This window comes from Arachis duranensis, chromosome 9 (genome assembly GCF_000817695.3).
Source record: "Arachis duranensis cultivar V14167 chromosome 9, aradu.V14167.gnm2.J7QH, whole genome shotgun sequence".
NCBI classification, from domain to species: domain Eukaryota; kingdom Viridiplantae; phylum Streptophyta; class Magnoliopsida; order Fabales; family Fabaceae; genus Arachis; species Arachis duranensis.
Window position 1 is genome coordinate 34,576,534 of NC_029780.3, and position 21,090 is coordinate 34,597,623.

Below are 21,090 nucleotides of genomic sequence, written 5' to 3' on the forward strand. Positions count from 1 at the left end.
TTACTCAAGTTAATCTCAAATATGGCATATATTGTTTTATTTTATGCACCAAATAGCTTGTATTCACTCATTTATTGTAAAATGATTGTGAAACTAATGAAAAAAATAAAGCAAAGAGAATTTTAAAAAGAGTATTTATAGCTCAAAATATGCTCATACCACATGGAAAATAATGTTAGCACTGTGGTCAGGACAACGATAAAGTTGAGCCATAACTAGGAGTGGAAAAAGACCAGGCGGCCTGCTAGGGGCCTGCAGCCTGACCTGTGTTTGACCTGGCATGTTATAAAATAGGCAGAGGTCCAGACTCTTTTAAAAATCTTAATACGTTAATAGGCCAGGCTCAAGCTTACTAATTAGTCTTATTGGCCTGTCAGACCTGCTTGAGCCTATTAAAATATAATTAAATATATAAATAGTTATTTAGTATTAACAAAATTATGACCATAATATTGGACTAGAATATGAACAATTACATATAAATATTTTTATTAAAAATAATTTTTTAAATAATATTTTTATTTTTGTAAAAAAAAATTATTAGGCCTTTTAATAGGCTTCAGGCCAGACCAGGCTGAATAACAGGTCAGGCCTAGTACTTTATAAAGAGTCTATAACAGGCTCAGGCCAATTAACTGTATGATTGGCCAAGCCTGTTAAGAGCAAAACCTAGCCTGTTTCCACCCTAGCCATAACAAAAAATTATGAAATCCTTAGTGAGGTGTTCGTAACCCATTTCTTTATACATAGATATGTAAAATAATACATGAATTTTAATAGTCTTGTCATGAATAAAATTTTCAGGCTATAAAATTATTAGATATGGTAACGTCTGGACATTACCTAAAAGATGACATTCCTGAAAGAAAAGATTTCAAGAAGAATTAATTAAAGTGATTTTTTTATTGACACTAACTATTTAATATTACCACTGAACTTTTAGTCGTGACTCTGGTCTCTCAGTTCTTTATTGGTTGTCTATAAGAGAGAAGTTTAATCCCACGGTGTCGAAAATTACAAGTTTCAAAGACATATTAATTAATTATATACATGCTGAGTATATTATTTAACTAATGAATCCATATTTACAGCTAAATGAACAATATATTCGAACATCTGTTGTGGTAGATCTTTTGTTGAGAATATTCAATAACCACAAATATGAGTTTGAGAAAAAGAGTAATAACTTTTGGACTATGCTTTAGAGTGAATAGCATGAAAACCCACATTTTTATATATTTAGTTATTATTTGAAAAATTATCTTTATTCTTTAATTATGAATGAGAGTAGTGATATTTATAATTTATTTATTGAATTATTATTTTAAAAGAAAAAATTTGTTTGGTCTGAACACTTTGGTACATTTTTATATTGGTAATAAATATAGAGATTAATAATATTTTGCTATCTTTATTTTTTCAATGAAACATGTGTGTTTGTATAAGAATAGATATCATAATATATTAGGTTTGTGTATTAATTTGATTATCGGTGTGAGTAAATAATTGTAACTTTATGCTCATTTATTATCATCTAAATAGTATGTGCCAAGGATTAATATTATAATCATAATATTTAGATATCTAGGAATAAATTCATCATGTGTTCTTTTAAAGAAATCCAAAAATTCATAAGGCACCATCAATGAAATTACATCAATTACCAATTCTCAAATTATATTCCAAGATAGAATTTTGGTAAAAGTTAGTTACATTATAGTAACAATTGCAGAGATGGTCATAATAATATTGGAAGTGTTGTTCTTATACAAACAATTCATATTGTACTGATTATTTTTGAGATACAAATCTCAAGTTGAAAATGATTAGTTAAAGATTCACACATGATTCTTTATCATTTCAACATTTAGACACTTGTGTCTCAAAAAATACATAATCACATTGTCATAATACTCTCATGCCATAACTAGGAAGCCTTTCATGCATCATGCACATATTCCTCTAATTCCATTTTATACTAAAACGAAATACATGCTTTATTTGTGAAAGAAATTTTGAAATGCATAAAAAAAATTCTGTTGAAATCCAAAATGAAATACATACATTTCGTGCATCATGCACATATTTCTCCAAGATAAGAAAATCATTAGATAGCAAGCCAAATTCTACTGCATAATGCCTAGAATTTTATTCACCAAAACAAATTTAGAGATTTATTCATCAAATTCTACTGAATTACCAAATTCATCATGAAAATTCATACACAAAATTCTATTACCCAAGTTTTATTCAATTAGCACATAATAAAATAATGTAATATTATAATGAGAACTCTTTACTAAGTTTCATGTCGGCACTTGCATAAGAACCTTCTGCTCAAAACTCTTATTTTTCATAATCTTTCTCAATATCAGATGTCCAAAATCCCTGCAAACAAAATATTGATCAATGATACAAATGACGGCCCAAATAACAAAGGCTTGAGTCAAGAATTAGAGACTGAGGAAGAAGTTAGACCGAATAATAGAAATCGGATGAAAAGCAAAAGAAATAAAAAACCTCCAACATGGATGCGAGACTACGATATATGAGAAAGGTGCGTAGTAGGGAAACATTGGTACTGGGTTGTTATGTAACAGAATTGGATGTATGTAAAGGGAGGTGGGAATAATGGTGAAGGAAATTGATTTTTGGTAATTGAGTGGAGTCATCCCTGACTCGAATAGGGAGAATTGGTTACTGCATTATTCTATTTTTCTTGTTGATTCTCTCCTTATTCACTACACATTATTCAGTTTTATATCCAATTGTGTTGATTTATCATTGCTATTGTTTTCCTATTTTACTGTTCTATTGAGCACACTATCAATTAGTACTTTCGTTGAGAGAGTTTCCGGAGAATGACGGATGAAACTCACCTGAGACGCTTGGAGGGGTTGACACTCTTCAACAAGCACGAGGTTTTGACGCTAACGCGAGGACTTGTTGAGGCCAACAAGCGGATTGCCGACAGCCAAACGCAGCTCACCCTCCATGGACTCGTCGATACGATCAATCGAGAAGATGCTGCGAGAGAGCTTGAAATTGAAGCTCAAAGTCGACGAGCACAGCATCACAAGAGACAACGCGGTGGTAGCTGAGTCTGGCCATGGTGATGATGGAGGAGGAACGGAGTGGCATTGGGCTCGTGGTGTAAAGGCAAAGGTCGCTGATCTTCCCATGTTTGAAGGTGAGGGTGTAGATGACTGGGTGTTCCGAGCTTGGCAGTATTTGGAGACTTTTGCTATGCCGATCGAGCAAAGAATTCGGGTGTTGTCCTTCCATTTGGTGGGAGCCGCTTACGCCTGGTACCGTTGGGGGATCAACAACAACATCACGTACAATTGAGAGTCCTTTCTCGATGCTATGGTTCTCCGATTTGGGAAGAATGTTTTCTATGATCCACGAACCGCTAGTAAGGATCTGAAGCAAAGCGACACAGTGGATGAGTACCAAGGTCAATTTAAAGAATTGACTAACAGAGTTTCTGGACTAAGTGAGGAATGGATTATTTCTAGCTATGCTCCAGGAGAATTTGAAGTGTGATTTGTTGATAGCCCAGCCCACATCCTATGTTCAAGCAGTGTCTGACAATCGAATTTCTATCAGTGAAGAAATTCACAAATATAATCGCGTTGTAAGTATAGCTTCTAAACCAATAGAGAATCCTTTCGTACAAAAGTTTTGTTTGTCACTTAAACAAACCCAATAAAAAATAAATAACCGAAGTATTCAAACCTCGGGTCATCTTCTCAAGGAATTACAGGGGGTGTATTTTATTATTGGTTATGGAAAATAGTATTTTTGGGTTTTTAAAAGGTTTGAACAAGAGAAATAAATTGCAGAAAATAAATTAATAATGAAAAAACTCTTGGCAAGGTATGAAAATTAGAAGTCCTATCCTAGTTATCCTTATCGGGTGTGATGAGAATTGGGTTTTAATCCCGCTTGGTCAGCCTTTACTAAACAAAGGAATGTCAAGTGGACTAATTAGCTTGATCCTAAAGTCCTAGTCAATCCTTATGGAAGGACTAGCTTTAGAGTGATCTAGATCAATCAGTAATTCCAATTTCAATCAACAGCTGAGTTTGATAACTCAAGTGTCTCCAATTAATCAACCAAAGCTAAGAATGTAAAAAGCTAAATAAAATCATAGATCTGAAATACCTCAAATTGCATTAATAAAAGAAAAATCAATCCAAACATAAAAAGTTCATAAACCAAATTGAGAAAATAAGTAAAAGGAACATTGAACCTGTGATTAAAGAAGATGAAATCCTAATCCTAACAGAAATTCTAATCCTAATCCAAAGAGAGAGAGAGAGGAGAGAGAACCTCTCTCTCTAAAAGCTACATCTAATTCTAAAATTGTGAATTTGAATGTTGTTCAATTCTCTTCTTGTTAAATGGATGGATTCCCCAATTTATAGCCTCTAATCTGTGCTTCTGGACTTGGATCTGGGCCAAAAGAGGGTTCAGAAATCGCTAGGAACGTTTTCTGCAATTTCTGCACATGGCGTCTGTCACGCGTACGCGTGGGTCACGCGTTCGCGTCATCTGGAGTTTTGCTCTTCCGCGCGTTTGCGTCAATCAAGCGTACGCGTCAATTGCGTTCTGCTCAAGGCATGCGTCCGTGTCGTCCATGCGTTCGCGTCGCTGCTTTTTGCGCTAAGCACGCGTCCGCGTAGTCCACGCGTTCGCGTCGCTGCCGATTCTTCAAAAACTCCATTTTGTGCGTTCCTTCCATTTTTGCGTGTTTCTTTTCTGTCCTCTAAGTCATTCTTGCCCTATGAAACTTGAAAATACTTAACACACAAATCACGGCATCAAATGGTAATAAAGGATAATTAAATTTATTATTTTTAAAGCATAGGAAACATGTTTTCTCATATATCATAAAACAAATAAGGAATAGTAAAACCATGCAATTTACATGAATAAGTGGGTTTACCAGTGTCCATTGCCAAATTACATGAACAAAAGCATGCAGTTGCCTTGGGCATTAACCGGAACAAACCTAATCAATACCACAACCTGACCCATTTTATACCTAATCGAACCCTTAACCCAATCTCTCAAACACCCAACTCACTGAAATCCAAGAATGCTCCCTTCCCAATGACACCATCTTCTACCTCATCCAAGCCAACCACTACACCCACAACAACACCCTTCAAGAAGTTGAGCACTGCTGACATCTGTGCACGCCGTGAGAAAGGGTTGTGTTATTATTGTGATGAGAAGTACCATGTTGGCCACTATTGCAAAGCCACATTTTAGCTGCTTGTTTGCAAAGAAGAGTTGAGAGAGTTGCTACAAGGACCGAAGAAACCGAAGACAGAGGACCCGGACTCAGACCCTGATGATGACGGGGAGGAGGAAGAAAACCCAATTCCAAAAATCAGTCTTAATGCGTTAAAAAGGGAATTCCATCCAAAGACCTTCAGGGTGCTGGGTACACATGAGAACAAGTCACTTACCATCTTAATTGATGGAGGGAGTACCCACAACTTCATCAAAACTTCTGTGGCTAAGAAATCGAGTTTGCCTCTTTCATCTACTACCACTCTTCAAGTCATGGTAGGCAATGGGGATTCTATTTGTTGCGGGGCTAAATGCAAGGATTTCTCTCTCAGGGTGCAGGGATATGAATTTGCTATTGACGCTTATGTGTTGGATTTGAAGGGGGCCGACGTCGTTCTCAGAGTCCACTGGATGATGAAGTTAGGAACCATTAGAATCAATTATCTCTAGCTCTTTATAAAGTTTAAGGTTGATGGGACTTGGGTGATCTTTCGGGGTGAAAGGCTACTGAGGGAGGCAGGGTTGAATTTTCGAGAGCTCAAAAAGCTTAATGATAGTAAGGCGATTGCCTCTTTGTTTCATTTGGAGGCTGTGGAATCTGGAGAGATTCAGGAAGAGGAACCAAAGGAGGCCAAAATTAGTGCCATGCTGCAAAAATTTGGTGAAGTCTTTGAAGAGCCAAAGAAGCTTCCACCACATCGGGAGATAGACCACCCTATTCATTTAACTCCAGAGGCAATTTTGATTAGAATCCGGCCTTACAAATATCTCCATTTCCGAAAGGAAGAGATGGGGAGATTGGTAGCAGAGATGTTGCAAATGGGAGTGATACGAGACAGCCAAAGCACATTCTCTAGCCCAGTGCTCTTAAAAAAGAAGAATGGCGGTTGGAGGTTTTGTGTGGACTACAGAGCACTCAACCTCATTACAGTTAAAGATAAGTTTCCCATCCCTACCATTAAAGAAATTTTAGATGAATCACATGGTGCTATATATATTTCAAAAATTGATGTACGTAGTGGGTATCACCAGATTCGAATGAAGGAGCAAGATATTAGCAAAACAGCCTTTCAAACTCATACAGGCCACTATGAATTTGTAGTAATGCCGTTCAAACTCACCAATGCGCCCTCTACATTCCAAGCGACGATGAACAAACTTTTTCTTCCCTTCTTGAGGAGATTTGTTGCTGTGTTTTTTTATGACATCTTGGTATACAGTCGTACCAAGGAAGAATATATTGAGCATTTGGCGCAAACCTTACATGTTTTAAGGGAGAATCAGTTCTTTGTAAAGTGATCGAAGTGCTCTTTTATGAGGCAGCAAATACAGTATCTCGGCCATGTCATTTCAGGAGAAGGGGTTAAGATTGATCCGACAAAAATGGAGGCAATTGTGGCTTGGCCTCCATCTAAATCAGTAAAACAATTAAGAGGGTTCTTAAGCCTTACAGGGTATTATCGTAAATTCGTAGTAAACTATGCCAAACTTGCTTATCCCCTGACTGAGCTACTTAAAAAGAATGCATTTCAATGGATAGAGGCAGCTGACCATGCTTTCTCCCACTTGAAGAACTTGATGACGCAAACTCCTCTCCTTACTTTGCCTGATTTTTTGAAGCCTTTTGTCATGGAAACGAATGCATCGAGCACAGGGATTGGTGCAGTTCTGTCTCAGGAGGGACACCTGATCACATTCTTCAGTAAAAAGTTGGGAGCACGGCTGACCCAAGCATCAGCATATGTGAGAGAACTGTACGCTGTCACCCAGGCAGTAGCAAAGTGGCACCACTATTTGTTGGGAAGGCGGTCTGTGATCAAGACGGATCATCAAGGGTTGCGAGAACTTAAAACGCAAGTGATCTTGACCCTGGATATTTGACATTGAATTTAGACCAGGTAAATTTAACCAAGCAGCAGATGCATTGTCTAGGCAGGGTGAGGATGCCCCAGCTGCTCAATTCCAAGCCTTCACAACAGTTCAATCCGCCGTCATACCGACACTGCTGCGAGCCACTCAGCAAAGTGAAGACATGCAATAATTTCAAGATGGGGCTCGTGCGGGAGAACTACACTCTGATTATAAGGATGGGATTTTGTTATACCGGAACAGCATATGGGTTCCTGATTATGCTAATTTGAGGGAGACTCTTTTACATTAGTTCCATTCGTCCATCACAGCAGGCCATGGGGCATTTTGAAGACTTATAAGAGGTTGAGTGAGACATTTTCTGGCCAGAAATGCGCAAGGATGTCATTCGTTTTATCGACCACTGTATAGAGTGCTAGAGCACAAAATACATTCCAGTGCGTCCTCAAGGGCTCTTACAACCACTACCGATTCCAGCTAGGCCATGAGAAGGGGTTAGCATGGATTTTATCACTAAACTACCCAACTCCGAAGGTTTCACAACAGTCATGGTCGTGGTGGATCGCTTAAGTAAAATTGCTCGAGTTGCTCCATTGAAACCAGGGTTCACAGCCAAGGTAGTTGCACAGAAATTTCTCAATAGTGTTGTTCGATACCATGGATTTCCATCATCGATTGTCTCAGATAAAGATCCCCTTTTTCTTAGCCGTTTTTGTAAACAATTGTTTGAGAGTTGCGGTACAAGACTATTGTATAGCATTGCGTATCACCTCTAGACGAACGGGCAGACGGAAGTTGTTAATAGAACATTGGAACAGTATTTACGTGTATTTACAGATGCTCATCAAGCCAAATGGTCATTGTATCTCATGTGGGCAGAGTATTGCTCCAACACTTTCTTCCGTTCCACCATTGAAATGTCTCCTTATGAAGCTTTGTATGGGTTTGCTGTTTGCACCATTTCGGAGTATGTTAATTAGTCATCACCAGTGCAAGATGTGGATGATATGCTCAAGGTCAGGCAGGCTTTGGACTTGGAATTACATTATCAGCTCAACAAGGCTCAAGAACGTATGAAGCGTAGGGCTGATAAGGTTAGGCGTGAAAAATATTTTCAAGTGGGGGCATGGGTATTGCTGAAATTGCAACCGTATCGTCAAGGATCAGTGGTAAACCGGGGCAACCTGAAATTGAGCAACCGGTACTATGGGCCTTTTAAACTTCTATAACAAGTGAGGGCAGTGGCTTATAAATTAGAGCTTCCGGCTGATAGTGCCATTCACCCAGTCTTCCATGTTTCGATGATGAAGGAATTCAAGGGTGATCCTACATTAGTAGTTGGGGTAAACCAACTCCCTGTGAACCTTCCCTTTGACCCCCAACCCGGCGGCAATCATTGATATCCGAGTATTGCAGCATGAGGATGAGCAATATTAGGTGCAGGTTTTGGTGGAATGGCAAGGAGTGCCCCGGGAAGAAGCTACTTGGGTGAGCTGGACAGAACTTGTGAAGATGTATGACGTGGCGAAAATTGGCAGATTAAGAATTATTAAGAAAAATAGCGTTGCAAGTACAGCTCTTAACCAGCAAAAATTCACTTGTCAATTTAGAAAAGAGTTGTCACAAAATTTAGAATTAAAATACTGGGAGTATGAATCCCAGGTCGTCTCCCAACGAGTTACAGAAAGATGTGCTATTTTATTAATCAGAGGTTTTCCAAAATGGTTTTGAGTTTGATAAACAGGAAATTAAATCAGAGAATTTATGCAATTTAAATAAAAATCTTAACCGGGAGAAGATTAATCGGATGTTCTATCCTTGTTGGAATTTTCTCAAGATCAATTAATAATTAGTAGTTGTTTCTACTTAGTTAACCCTCAACGAATGAAGGAAAGTCAAGTTAAAAGTCAACTTCTATTCACAAGTCCTAATCCTCTCCCTTAAGAAGGATTAGAGTTAGTGACTAACAAGCCAACCAACAATGAACCAATTACAATTGAACTCTTGAGTATTCCAACTCAAGGTTCTCCTGTTAATCAACTCCCAATCAAGTTGGGACACTACTCCATTATCATAAATGTAGACTTCACAAAATTAAAAGGGGAAATAAAAAGAGACATGATAAACAATAATCAAAGAGATTAATTAAAAATAAAAATAGTCTTTGTATTAATAAATTCTAAAAATAATCCAATTTTAACTCTGGACAAATTAAGGATATGAAAGAGTAAGTAAAAAGTAAGTAAACAAACTAGAATGACCAGTTCCGGAGGTATACTCTTCTCAATAACCAAAGCTAAAATCTTTAAATCCTAAATTATGAGTGTAAAGAAAAACCTAGAGGAAGAGTAAAATCAGATCTAAAACTAAAAACTATGCGGAATGAGAGTTGTTTTTCGTTTCTGCATGTTCCCTGGTTCTAATTTGCATTTTTGGGCCAAAAACTGGGTTAAAACGCGGCCCAGAATCCACGCCAGCGACTTCTGTAAATTCTGCAGATCGCGTACGTCACACGACCGCGTCATCCACGCGTTCGCGTCACTCAGTGTTTTCCGTGCCACACGTGCGCATCGTCCACGCATTCGCGTCACTCGTACAGCTTCCAATCCACGTGTTCGCGTCAGGCACGCGAGCGCGTCACTGCGATTTCCTCCATTTCGCGCTGTCATGTGAGCCATGCGCCCGCGTCATTTCTCGCTGATCATCTCCTCAATTTCTTGTGTTCCTTCCATTTTTGCAAGCTTCCTCTCCATTCTCTAAGCCATTCCTGCCCAATGAAGCCTGAAACACTTAACACACAGATCACAGCATTGACTGGTATAAAGGAGAATAAAAATATACAATTAAAAGATCTTTAGGAAGCAAATTTTCAATCATAGAACAATTTTAGGAAGGGATTGTAAATACATGCAAATCATATGAATAAGTGGGTGAAGACTTGATAAAACCACTCAATTAAACACAATATAAATCATAAAATAATGGTTTATCAATGTATCCCGATGTAGACCTTGAGGACAAGGTCATTGTCGACAGGGGAGTGGTTGATACGAATGACGGCCCAAATAACAAAGGGCCGAGTCAACAATCAGAGTCTGAGGAAGAAGTTGGGGCAAATAATAGAGATGGGTTGAAAAGCAAAAGAAATAAGAGACCTGCAGTATGGATGCGAGACTACCATGCATGAGAAGGGTGCGTAGAAGGGAAACATTGGTATTGGGTTGTTATGTAACATAATTGGGAGTATGTAAAGGTAGGTAGGAGTAGTGGTGAGGGGAATTGATTTTTGGTAATTGAGTGGAGTCATCCCTGACTCGAACAGGGAGAATTGGTTACTACTTTATTCTATTTTTCTTGTTGATTCTCTCCTTATTCACTACATATTATTCAGTTTTATATCCAATTGTGTTGATTTATTATTACTATTGTTCTGCTATTTTACTATTTTATTGAGCACACTATCATCAATCTCCACTCTTATTAATGAAAATTATATAATTAACATCTTGTGGTACGCAAATCATTAAACCAAATATTACCATTTATGCATCTGCATCAAAACCTTCCTCAAAAGGGTTCCCATTTATGCCATGAGAAGTTATACAACTCGCATTGGTCTACTGAATGTCCTTTGCCAATGGACAAAATTTTTTATTGTGCTCTTCCATGCGACAAATACCACATCGTATGTTGTGGTTTTTTTTTACCTTCTCACCTGGACGACACTTAGATCTACAATTTTGTGGATTCTTAAGAAAAATATCATCTGAACCATCAGCTTCAACACCAACTTGCTTTTTTTGTTCATCTTCAATCTTGTTGAAATCTTCGATTAGGCTCATAATAGTGTCTTGAGCAAGGTGGAATCTCTCCTGCCTTCGACTAGCGACATAGGACAGTTGCCGACACCAATCCATCAAGCATCCATATTGACTCAATATTATAGAGTCCCAAGTAACGCCACTTGAATCGAAAGTGCTTGTGACCACCTTGTGAACACAAGAGACTTTGGCAGCTCAAGGATGTTAAGAAACACCAGCACACAAACTATATGCTCACACGAAATTCCAAAAGAATCTATCCTTAAGTATGAACAATTGAATTTTGTCATTTCGTTATCCACAGACACTTCCTATGAACTATTTAGACTTCCATATTTACGTATTGTATAAAGTACAAATGATTCAAATGCCACATTTTGCACAACCTTCATTCTTGCAGTCCTAACAAGCATTGGTCGAAATATAAAAAATATCTCTCATGTATAGACATTTGATGCAGACCTTTCCAGAGGTTCCAAAGCTGTTTTAAGTACCGAATGACCACATATGGAAACATAGTTAGCTTTAACCTCCTTATATCGTAGGCAGGTAAGACACTGCTTAAAATGTTTTATGAAATCAACCAAATTATATTGCGAGTTAACATGTTTTGTAATAATATAGTGCAAACTTTTTCATCGAGAAGTTGTCCTAAGTCCTGCAAAAAACTTGCCTCGAATATGTGCAATGGCTCGCATATGCCTTTTCTTGTACATGTCAATAATCTAATTCTTTTCCGCTACACCAAACTCCTCAACTATTTCAAACCACTTCTGCTCAAACACACTAATCTTGTAATCTCTTAGCATACACTTCTTAAACATAAATGTGAATTTTGGGTTTCCAACATTACTTGTAGCGTTCTGAATGAGGTGCCAAGCACATAATCTATGATGGGCATTTGGGAATACCGCCTCAATTGCAAACTTTATTGATGGAAAACCATCTGTAATCACAGATACAAGTGTTTTTTCCTTCATAACTGTCAATAGTTGTTGTAATAACCATACATAGACCTCCTTACTCTCATCAGTAACTAAAGCACTTCCAAATATCACTGTTTGGTTGTGATTATTCACACCGAAAAACACTACTACCGGACACAACTTGTTCTTCTTATATGTCGCATCAAAAGCAAGCACATCTCCAAATACTTCATAATCTAATTGGCTTCTTCCATCACACCAAAATAGAGCTTGCAATACCCCTTTAACATCAACTATGTGCTCATAATAGAGGTAAGGATCTTCTACTTTCTGGTTTTTGAGGTATTGCTATGCTGCTGTCGCATCACCTAGGACAGGATGCCTTCGCCTAGAAATCTTATTATACATATCTCTCAAGGTATAATTAACATTCTCATAACCACCTACTTGATTAGCTAACATAGCATATATACGGGGTGTGCTAACGCCTGCATCCTTCATGTTGTTCATTTCACTAGCATTAGCTTCTGCCATTTTTCTATGTGTAGGAAAGAAACCAACTAACCTACGATTAAGGCAATCATGATTGTGCGATTCAACAAACAAAGCCACATGTCATCTTCCAGTGTAAGCCACAAAACGAACTACAAACCTAGCCAGGCAACCATAATGAGTCTCAGATTTTGGCTCCTTTTTCCTGTTTTACATATTATAATATTTCTCTGGTCTAAATCCCTCACAAGAGCACACAAACAATTGCTTCACATATTCTCCTTTACTATTTTTCTAAGTTTTACTTTTTCTAACACCAAAACCAACAGATTTTGCATAATGGTTATAGAAATCAAATGCTATCTGAAAATTAGAAAAATGAAAATATTCCATCTCATGAGAACCTATGTTCAAAAAATCAACCATGACAATATTTTCAATATCATCTATTTGATATACTTCATTCACCTGATGTGAAAAATCGTTCCCATTAACCATTGCTTACAATTTTTGTTTTCCTAAATTCTTAGAATTCACAGCTTCTTGCTCAATTTCATCTTGATACATTTCTTGAAATTCCTATCTATCAACTGACTCTTCTATGATCTCATCAAAGAATATTCTTTCTTCGATTTTATCATCCACTTCAAAATCCTGCTAAACAATTTTGTTAGTAACCAAAAAAATATAAAATAAATAGTATTCTAATAAAACAAAGTGTAGAGACCACTAACATGAAATAATAACACTGTTTTGGTTCTATATTTTTTTTAAAATTTTTCAAATTCTAAAATAAAAAAAATTAAAAGAAAGCATTGAAACTGTAGAAGACAATCTCTCTTATGCTATCAAACACCAATATCAATTAAGAAAACAAAAGGAAGAAGAAACATTAATGTACAGGCAAGAAATATCGACAATTATGTGTAAGAAACAGGTTTAAATCTATGAAAAAAGAATAGAGAACCATTAATATGGAAGGAAGAAGAAGTTACGTGATAAAATACAATATTCATGCATTAGAGAAGACTTACCGGCACTACAAGAAAAAAGGCCTATGGCTACGCTTTTTTCTTGCGACGCTTTAAAAGCGTGGCCAAAAGTGATCAATGGCCACGCTTTTACGAAGGTGGCGATAGATTAGAGATTTGGTCACTTCTTTTATACGCTTGAAAAGCGTGGCGAAAAGGGTATACGGCCACGCTTTTATGAGGGTGACAATTAATTCGAGATTTGGTCACGTTTTTTTTGCCACACTTAAAAAGTATAACCATAGAGAGAAATTAGCACGCTTTTGAAGCGTGGCTACATAATTTTATTATTGTAGCACTTTTAAAGCGTAGCTATTTCTACATTTTTTTGTGTCACCATCTGAATCGTCATTGCTGCTTCTAATAAAATTTGCGTGCTCCATGTAAACTTTAAGAGGTTTTAGGTTTTTTTTTGTTTTCTTATTTAAAAGACTAATTATTTTATTTAATATTTAAATTAATTATTAATATAATTTTAAATGACACAATAAAAAATAGAGATATAATAATAAATAATCAATATTAAATTATTATTGTAATGGAGAAGAGATACAATATTGATGTTGCAATAATAGACTAAGGATGCTTTTGTAAATATATATATATATATATTCAATTGTGTTAGACAAAGATTGGGGACCAACGTAAATGCCACCAATTAACTGAATAACTTAAAAAAGTTAAAATAACTCAATAAAAGAAAATTATGAAAAAGCGGAAGAGTGTTTGATGATTGCGATGAAAGTGTAAAGTCTGCAGAATCAAGAGCAGAACATGGAAGACGACGCGGCGGCGATTCACGTTATCAAGTCGCTCTCGTCGGAGGACGACACTGACACCGGAAGCTGCTGCCCAATTTGCTTAGGACCCACTCTTCAACCTTCCTACCTCGACAAATGCTTCCGTAATTTCATTTCGTTCGGACGCCATTAAACAAATAATTTGTTTTGGGGAAAATTCTGGTTTAATACCAAGAGGAGATTCATTGGGATGATACTTAGTAACTAAGCTTGTTCTTTTGTGTTGCAGATAAGTTTTGCTTCAATTGCATTTTACGCTGGACCAAGGTGGTTGCCAGCAAGCACCGTTCTCAACCTTCTTCTGTCAAATGCCCCCTTTGCAAGGTTTCCTAATTTTTCAAATTTCTGGAAATACATTCAGGGTTTAGCTAACATGTGTCTTAAAAGCAGATGATAAATTTACCAGTGAAAAGTTTTAAATATTTTCATTTAATTAATGCAAAACAAATGCATTAGAAATTTAAATTTTTTATATTTTTAATGAAAATTTTTTAAATTTGTAAACTTAGCATATGCCCTTAAGGCACAAGATAGATAATTATTATTCTTATTGTTGTTTCTTTGGCCACTAAAGTAATCCCCTTTATAAGAATTTTAATCATGGACTTCTAATTGCTCCCAGTTTTGGGATCCAAAATGTTTTGAAGGTTATTATTGACTTATGATCGGATAACATGGGAATAAGCACTGAATTTGGTTTCTCAAATTTCACTTGTGACTCAATTTGATCCTCATATTTCAACTGACCTCGAGTAGTTAGTTCCCCGTAGTTAATTGTTACTGAATTTGATCCTTCAAATTTCAATTGACCCGAACAGTTCCCTATGGTTAATTGAATTCTGTGACTCAATGGTCCCCCAAAAATTTGACTCATGTGATTATGGCATTCACGGGCCAAATTGAGTCTTTAGTTGATAAAATGTGCTGCTGACTTTGTACTTGTTTCTCTAATATGCAGACAGAAAACTTTTCTATAATACATGGAGTTGATGGAAGTTGTTTTCAGCGGCATTATGTAAATGAAGATTTTGAGTATAGGTTTGTCTGATCAGTAAGTCTGTTAAAGTTTCAGTAGAAGTATCTTTACTGAGCCCTTATAGTTGTGTATGCAGTTTTACATTGTCGAGAGCTCACAGATATAGATTGCAATGCTATTACACTGAACAAGGTCTTCCTTCTACAGCTGCTTATTTAACAAATTTTGTGCTCAATAATGGTCTGTCTGTCTTCTACTTCATATCCATCTTAGTTATCTTTATATGAGTATATTCTTTGCTTTTAACTTTGATTAGGTTTCTTGGATGACGTATTCAATATATCACATTATTGGAAATCTCGTAAGTATTGTCAGCCAAACAGCTGGCTTCAGAGTTGGTTAAGAAGGGAAATTCAAGCTCTTATTCAGGTTAATGAATGTACCATATTAATGTTTTTTATGAATTCTCTTTGGTTGGTTTAATTTGCTTGCTGCTCTCTGATTCTTTATTGTAACTGGGGGAAAAAAAGAAAAAGTTCACTAGCAAAATGCTGCCAAATTATGAATGAAATTTCCGGTTTCTCACTCCCGTCTTTTTGATTAGTGAATGAGAAATAAAAGGGCAATAGAAGATTGCATAGTTGTCCATCTTAACTTATTCCTCCGTTTTGCTTAAATTATAGGAGGAAGATGTTGACATCATTGTTTACCATATTTTTGGAGTGATGAATGCATCATTGACAAAGTAAGTTTCTTCATGCATCTTTAGCTGATTTAACATCATTTGAGTATGCCAAATCCCAAATCAGTTATGATTTCTGCTAATTCTTAAACTTCCAGAAGAGAGCAGAAGTCACACATGAATGCACCCGAAAAGGTACAGGAGGAGTTCAAGACATCAGTATCTGAAGCAGCAAGGCCTTTTCTGGGAGCAAGAACAGAGAGATTTGTGTATGAGATTCAACTGTTTCTTGCTTCAGGATTGAATATTGAGGCATATGATGCTGTTTACATACAAAGATTGGGTTGGAGCTCACCTGGGGTAAATACTCAGATTTCTGATAATGAATTAATTGATCGCACTACTGTGATTCCATACATTGCCAAATCGTGAATCATATTGAACATTGTTTATTTAAGGGGGTCATAGTTCTCCATTTTCACTCATAATTAACTTTTGGTTTAAATAAATTTTCGGTCCCTATAAAAATTTCTTCTAATACTGGTCTAATAAAATTTAAAAAGTTTCTGTTTTAATCACTATCGTTATTTTGTAACGCAGCAGGTTAATGTTGACATTGAAGGTTGAAGAGAAATTATTAGTTGCTCTGAGAGTAAATGAAAGTTCTTGCTCTTTCCAATCACTTTTACGTCATGTGGATAAAATTTATTTAATTTAATTTAAAATTTAAAAATTATTAATTTCAAAAAGCAAAACTAACCATAATTAAGTCAGTGTTATACTATCTCTTTTTCTTTTTTCCAATCATTCTTCTCTCTTATAAACCTCCTCCGTTGATTTTTTCTGTCATTCCTTCTCTTGTGGCACCTTTCGCACCACTGCCGGCTGCCCCCTCCAACTCGAGCAGCCACCATGGCTTCTATCCTCTTGCAACAAGATTTGTTGAGTATCCTCAAGTTCAATTATGCCCCTGTTCTTATTTGGCTTCTTCCAGTATTTTAACATGTCATGTCAGTCTTAACAGAGCAAATTAACAATAAATTCTACGGTAAAGATTTTATTGGATTAAAATGAAAAGAAAATTTTTGTAGGGACTAAAGCTTTATTTTAACCTTCAATTCCGCTAGGTAATTAATAAGGAGTGCAGTCAACTTCACCCAATTTTGAACTGCACCCCTAAGGCTCACAAAAAAAACCTCCACAATATATTAAAAAAATTTACAATATAATAAAAAAATTCAAGTTATATAAAAAAATATTCAAATTACAAAAAATAAAAATTCAAATTATATTAAAAAAATTCAAAATCATATTAAATTCATTTTTGTGGGTGTGAATATTTTTTTATAATTGGATGTTTCTTTCTTTGTAAAAGAAATATTCACATCCTAAACACCAATACATTTTCTACTAAAAGACAAAAAATATCCAAACTATATAAAAAAAATCTAATTTACACGGAAAAAATTCAAATTACATCAGAAAAAATCTAAATCACATAAGTCTTACGATTGTAGATGTTTCTTTGTAATTGGATATTTCTTTTATATCTTTCTTTGTAAAAGAAACATCCGCATTCTAAACTCTAATACATTTCTTACTAAAGGATAACAAAACATCCACAATATACCAAAAACATCCGATTATATCTGAAGAAAATCTAAATTACATGAAAAACTATCGAAATCACATCGAAAAAGTCCAAATCACAAGAAGACTATGGTGGCGGAGGGAGGGCAGCGACGCAAGGGAGGACGGGCCTACTGTGGTGCGATGGAGGATGAGGGAGTGCAATCGCATCACTCGCGCGACTTCTCCCTGCAGCAACGATGTGAATGGCGTGAAGGACCGCACACACATCTCACACGAGGACAGCAACGCAGCAATAACAGCTCGATGGGGAGCACAATGGCTGGGATGGTTTCGTCACCGAGGATAGGCCAGTGATTGCCAGACGATAATGCGACAGCACGATGGCATGTTATTCTGGTTCGTGAAGAGTCCTGATTCAATGGCGGAGCTTACGACAATCATGATGGGGGCACACTAGTGCTGCGGCAGTACGGTGGAGGTGCGGTGTGTGGTTATGAGTGACGACGAGGCTTGGATAAGAGGAATTAGGATTTGTGTGTAGGTTATTTGTGGGATCCTAATTATTCAAAATTTAATTAATTCTAATTATTTAAATTTTTATTTTTAAAAATTTTAAAATTAATTATTAAAAGAGTTTGTTTAAGTTGACTGATTTACTTGTTAGTCCTTGTGCTTTCTCTTAAATAATTCCTTAACTTTGTATATATAAATTTTGTAAAAAATGTTTTTTTTTAATAATTAACTCCTTCTAAAAGGCCTTCATGGTGTGTTTTTGAGTTGCAAAAAAAAAAAAAAGAAAAGAAATGAAATGTTTTGAGAAGTTGAGAAGGGAAAGGAAAGGAAGGTTAAAATTCTTAAATTACTCTAATTCATGAGTTTAAATTATGAAAGAATGAAGGGTTTGATTTAGTATTTTTATATTTTTCTTTATTAGAATATTAGGGTGTGAGATTCACGACTGGGGCATTCACCTACTTGTGGTCTCGTAACGATAGCCTCTACCCAATGCGGGTTCGTTGTCACGGGTCTGGGCTTCTGCAGGCTTCCTCGCGCATGGGAGTTGCCCTTAACGCCTGTTTTGAAGGCGTCGCTTCAATTATCATGCTTAGGTCATTAAATGCACTTATGTGTGATTTGAAAGTGCGCAAAAAAGTCGATTTTGCCCCTGACCTTTTGCGCTTCTTTTTCTACAGTTACAATTACCAGCTTTGTTTTATATTATTATTTCTATTCTTCCCCTCCTTTTCCATAACTGCCACCACCACTCACCCACTTTTTTCATCTTCCCTTCTGCGACTGCTACTTCCATCTTTGCCTGCGGATTTCGCACTGCTGCCACGAGGGACTTGCCATTCCCAGCACCCTTCTGTGTCACAATTACTAGTAAGTAGTCTTTTATTTATTTCTTGCCATTGTTGCTCTGCTTTTCTTTGCTGTCGTCATTTCCGAATATGGCATTTGATAGGTAGTTTTTAGGGGGTGTACCGTAGGTGTCCTTTTCATAGTTTAGGCTAGGGTGGTTTAGTGTAGGATAACTTAGTTTTGGATTAGGATCTAGCTTCAGCCTTGCGATTAACTTAAGTGGTACCCTCACTATAGGTATGGCGACGCGACCTCATGGGATGGCTCCTCCTCGCCTAGGGCCACGAATTGTTATGGATGGTATATATCCGACATGACGAGTATTGCCTTCAAGATAACTGTGGAGGACCTTCAGGAGCTTTGTGATACGGGAGCAATATGTGGTGGTAGTCCCGAGGAGGGAAACTATGAGCTTACTTTCGGGTCCCCCGGGAACGTATTTGCCAGCTTAACCTTGATGTCACTTGATGTCCCCGTGTCCTCAACTAGATGTGGGTGCCTTTGTTCACCATCCTGGGCGTCAGGTTTCCTTTTTCACCTTTTGTCCAAGCTCTCTTAATAAATGTAATGCTACCCCCTCCGAACTTCACCCAAATAGTTGGGCTGTTATCCGGAGTTTTGAGATGCTTTGTGAGTACCTAGAGCTCCCAGCTATTGTCAAAGTCTTCCTTTTCTTTTTCCTACTTACAAATCCCTCTAGGGAGGGTAAGCACAAGAAGGGGGTACTTGTCTTTTCAAGCTATACAAAATCGGAGGATCTTCGTCTTCTTCAGACACCTTCCATGACTTCAAAGAAACTTTCTTCAAAATAAGGCCGGCTTAGGGTCGTTATCCCTTCTGGCTTACTCTAGAGGGAGAGAGGTGCATCCCGACTTATTGGAGCTTTGGCGTTGGCGCCAAGTACTTAATCAAGGTGTCTTGTGAGGGTATAGGTTGGGAGAACCATTAGATTCTCGATGTTCTCCTGGATGTGTTCGGCTCTAACCTTCTTAACCCTCATCTCTTGATGGGCCACTGGATGCCGGTCGAGACCACATGGGTGAATTTGGGGCATTCTCCAAGCCGTGTTCTGTTTTCCTGACTTATCTATTTCTGTTTTATAACAACTTCATAACTTTTTGTTTTTTTTGTTATTCTTTGCAGTTGAGATGGCATGTGGGAACACCGCCTTTGGTCGCTTGATGACCCACTTTTTTTCTGACAGAGATGATGATGCCACTAATTCTCCCAAGGCCAATGGTGGAGATTCCCCAGCCCGAGGAGCCAGATGTTCAACCCGAGCCCCAACCTGGGCATAGCGTTACTGGCGAGGTTGACAAAGACAAGGGAGTTGTGGTCGGGAAATCTTCGGAGCTCGGGAAGGGGACAATGATGTATTGGATATTTCCAATCATAAGAAGCAAAATGATAGGTCCAGCCCGGGGCAACATCTTTCCGTTATGAAAAAATACTTCGATGTGTGCACCTTTATTGACTCCCAACTACTGTCAGGCACTGAAATGTTTTTCTGTGATGAAGACCTGGCAGCACAAGCCAAATGGACATATCGGAGCCTTCTCCAAACTGCTGTTATCGCAAGGAAGGTGGAGTCGGTCTTCACCCAGTGCCAGACTTTAAATGGGAAGTATTAAGTGGCTCAGCGTAAAATTTCTAAGCTGAAGGCTGGGGGAAAACTGTGGTAACAAAGCTGGAGGATGCCGAGAAGTAGCTGAAGAAGGCTGGCGAAGAGATCCAACGCCTTAATAACCAAGATACCACCCCCTGAAGCAAGTCAACGATGCTTAAGGTCGGACTACTACGGCGGAGGATAGGGTAAAGGAGCTCGAGAAGGAGCTGGCTAAGGTCGTGAAATTGGCAAATTTTGCCACCTTGAGGCCTGATGAGCGGATAATTTGTACGCTTTTTGGCATTGTTTTTAGTATGTTTTTGGTATGATATAGTTAGTTTTTAGTATATTTTTATTAGTTTTTAGTTAAAATTCACTTTTCTGGACTTTACTATGAGTTTGTGTGTTTTTCTGTGATTTCAGGTATTTTCTGGCTGAAATTGAGGGACCTGAGCAAAAATCTGATTCAGAGACTAAAAAGGACTGCAGATGCTGTTGGATTCTGACCTCCCTGCACTCGAAGTGGATTTTCTGGAGCCACAGAAGCCCAATTGGCGCGCTCTCAACGGCGTTGGAAAGTAGACATCCTGGGCTTTCCAGCAATATATGATAGTCCATACTTTGCCCA

General features: G+C 37.3%; 2 protein-coding genes across 2 annotated transcripts; one reads left to right on the forward strand and one right to left on the reverse strand.

Moving 5' to 3' along the window:
• Window positions 1-11,719: 11,719 nt before the first annotated feature.
• Window positions 11,720-12,454, reverse strand: LOC107465408 (protein FAR-RED IMPAIRED RESPONSE 1-like). The gene is made up of 2 exons (XM_016084384.1): window positions 12,368-12,454; window positions 11,720-12,250 (listed from the first exon to the last, which is right to left on the reverse strand). Exons 1-2 carry the CDS (start codon window positions 12,452-12,454, stop codon window positions 11,720-11,722), a joined length of 618 nt encoding a protein of 205 aa, XP_015939870.1.
• A 1,666-nt stretch (window positions 12,455-14,120) lies between these two features.
• LOC107465407 (uncharacterized) lies at window positions 14,121-16,333 on the forward strand. Its single transcript, XM_016084383.3, has 7 exons — window positions 14,121-14,347; window positions 14,473-14,567; window positions 15,202-15,281; window positions 15,356-15,411; window positions 15,536-15,648; window positions 15,903-15,964; window positions 16,060-16,333. The coding sequence occupies exons 1-7, from the start codon at window positions 14,218-14,220 to the stop codon at window positions 16,331-16,333; spliced, it is 810 nt and encodes a 269-aa protein (XP_015939869.1). The 5' UTR covers window positions 14,121-14,217.
• The last annotated feature ends 4,757 nt before the right edge of the window (window positions 16,334-21,090 follow it).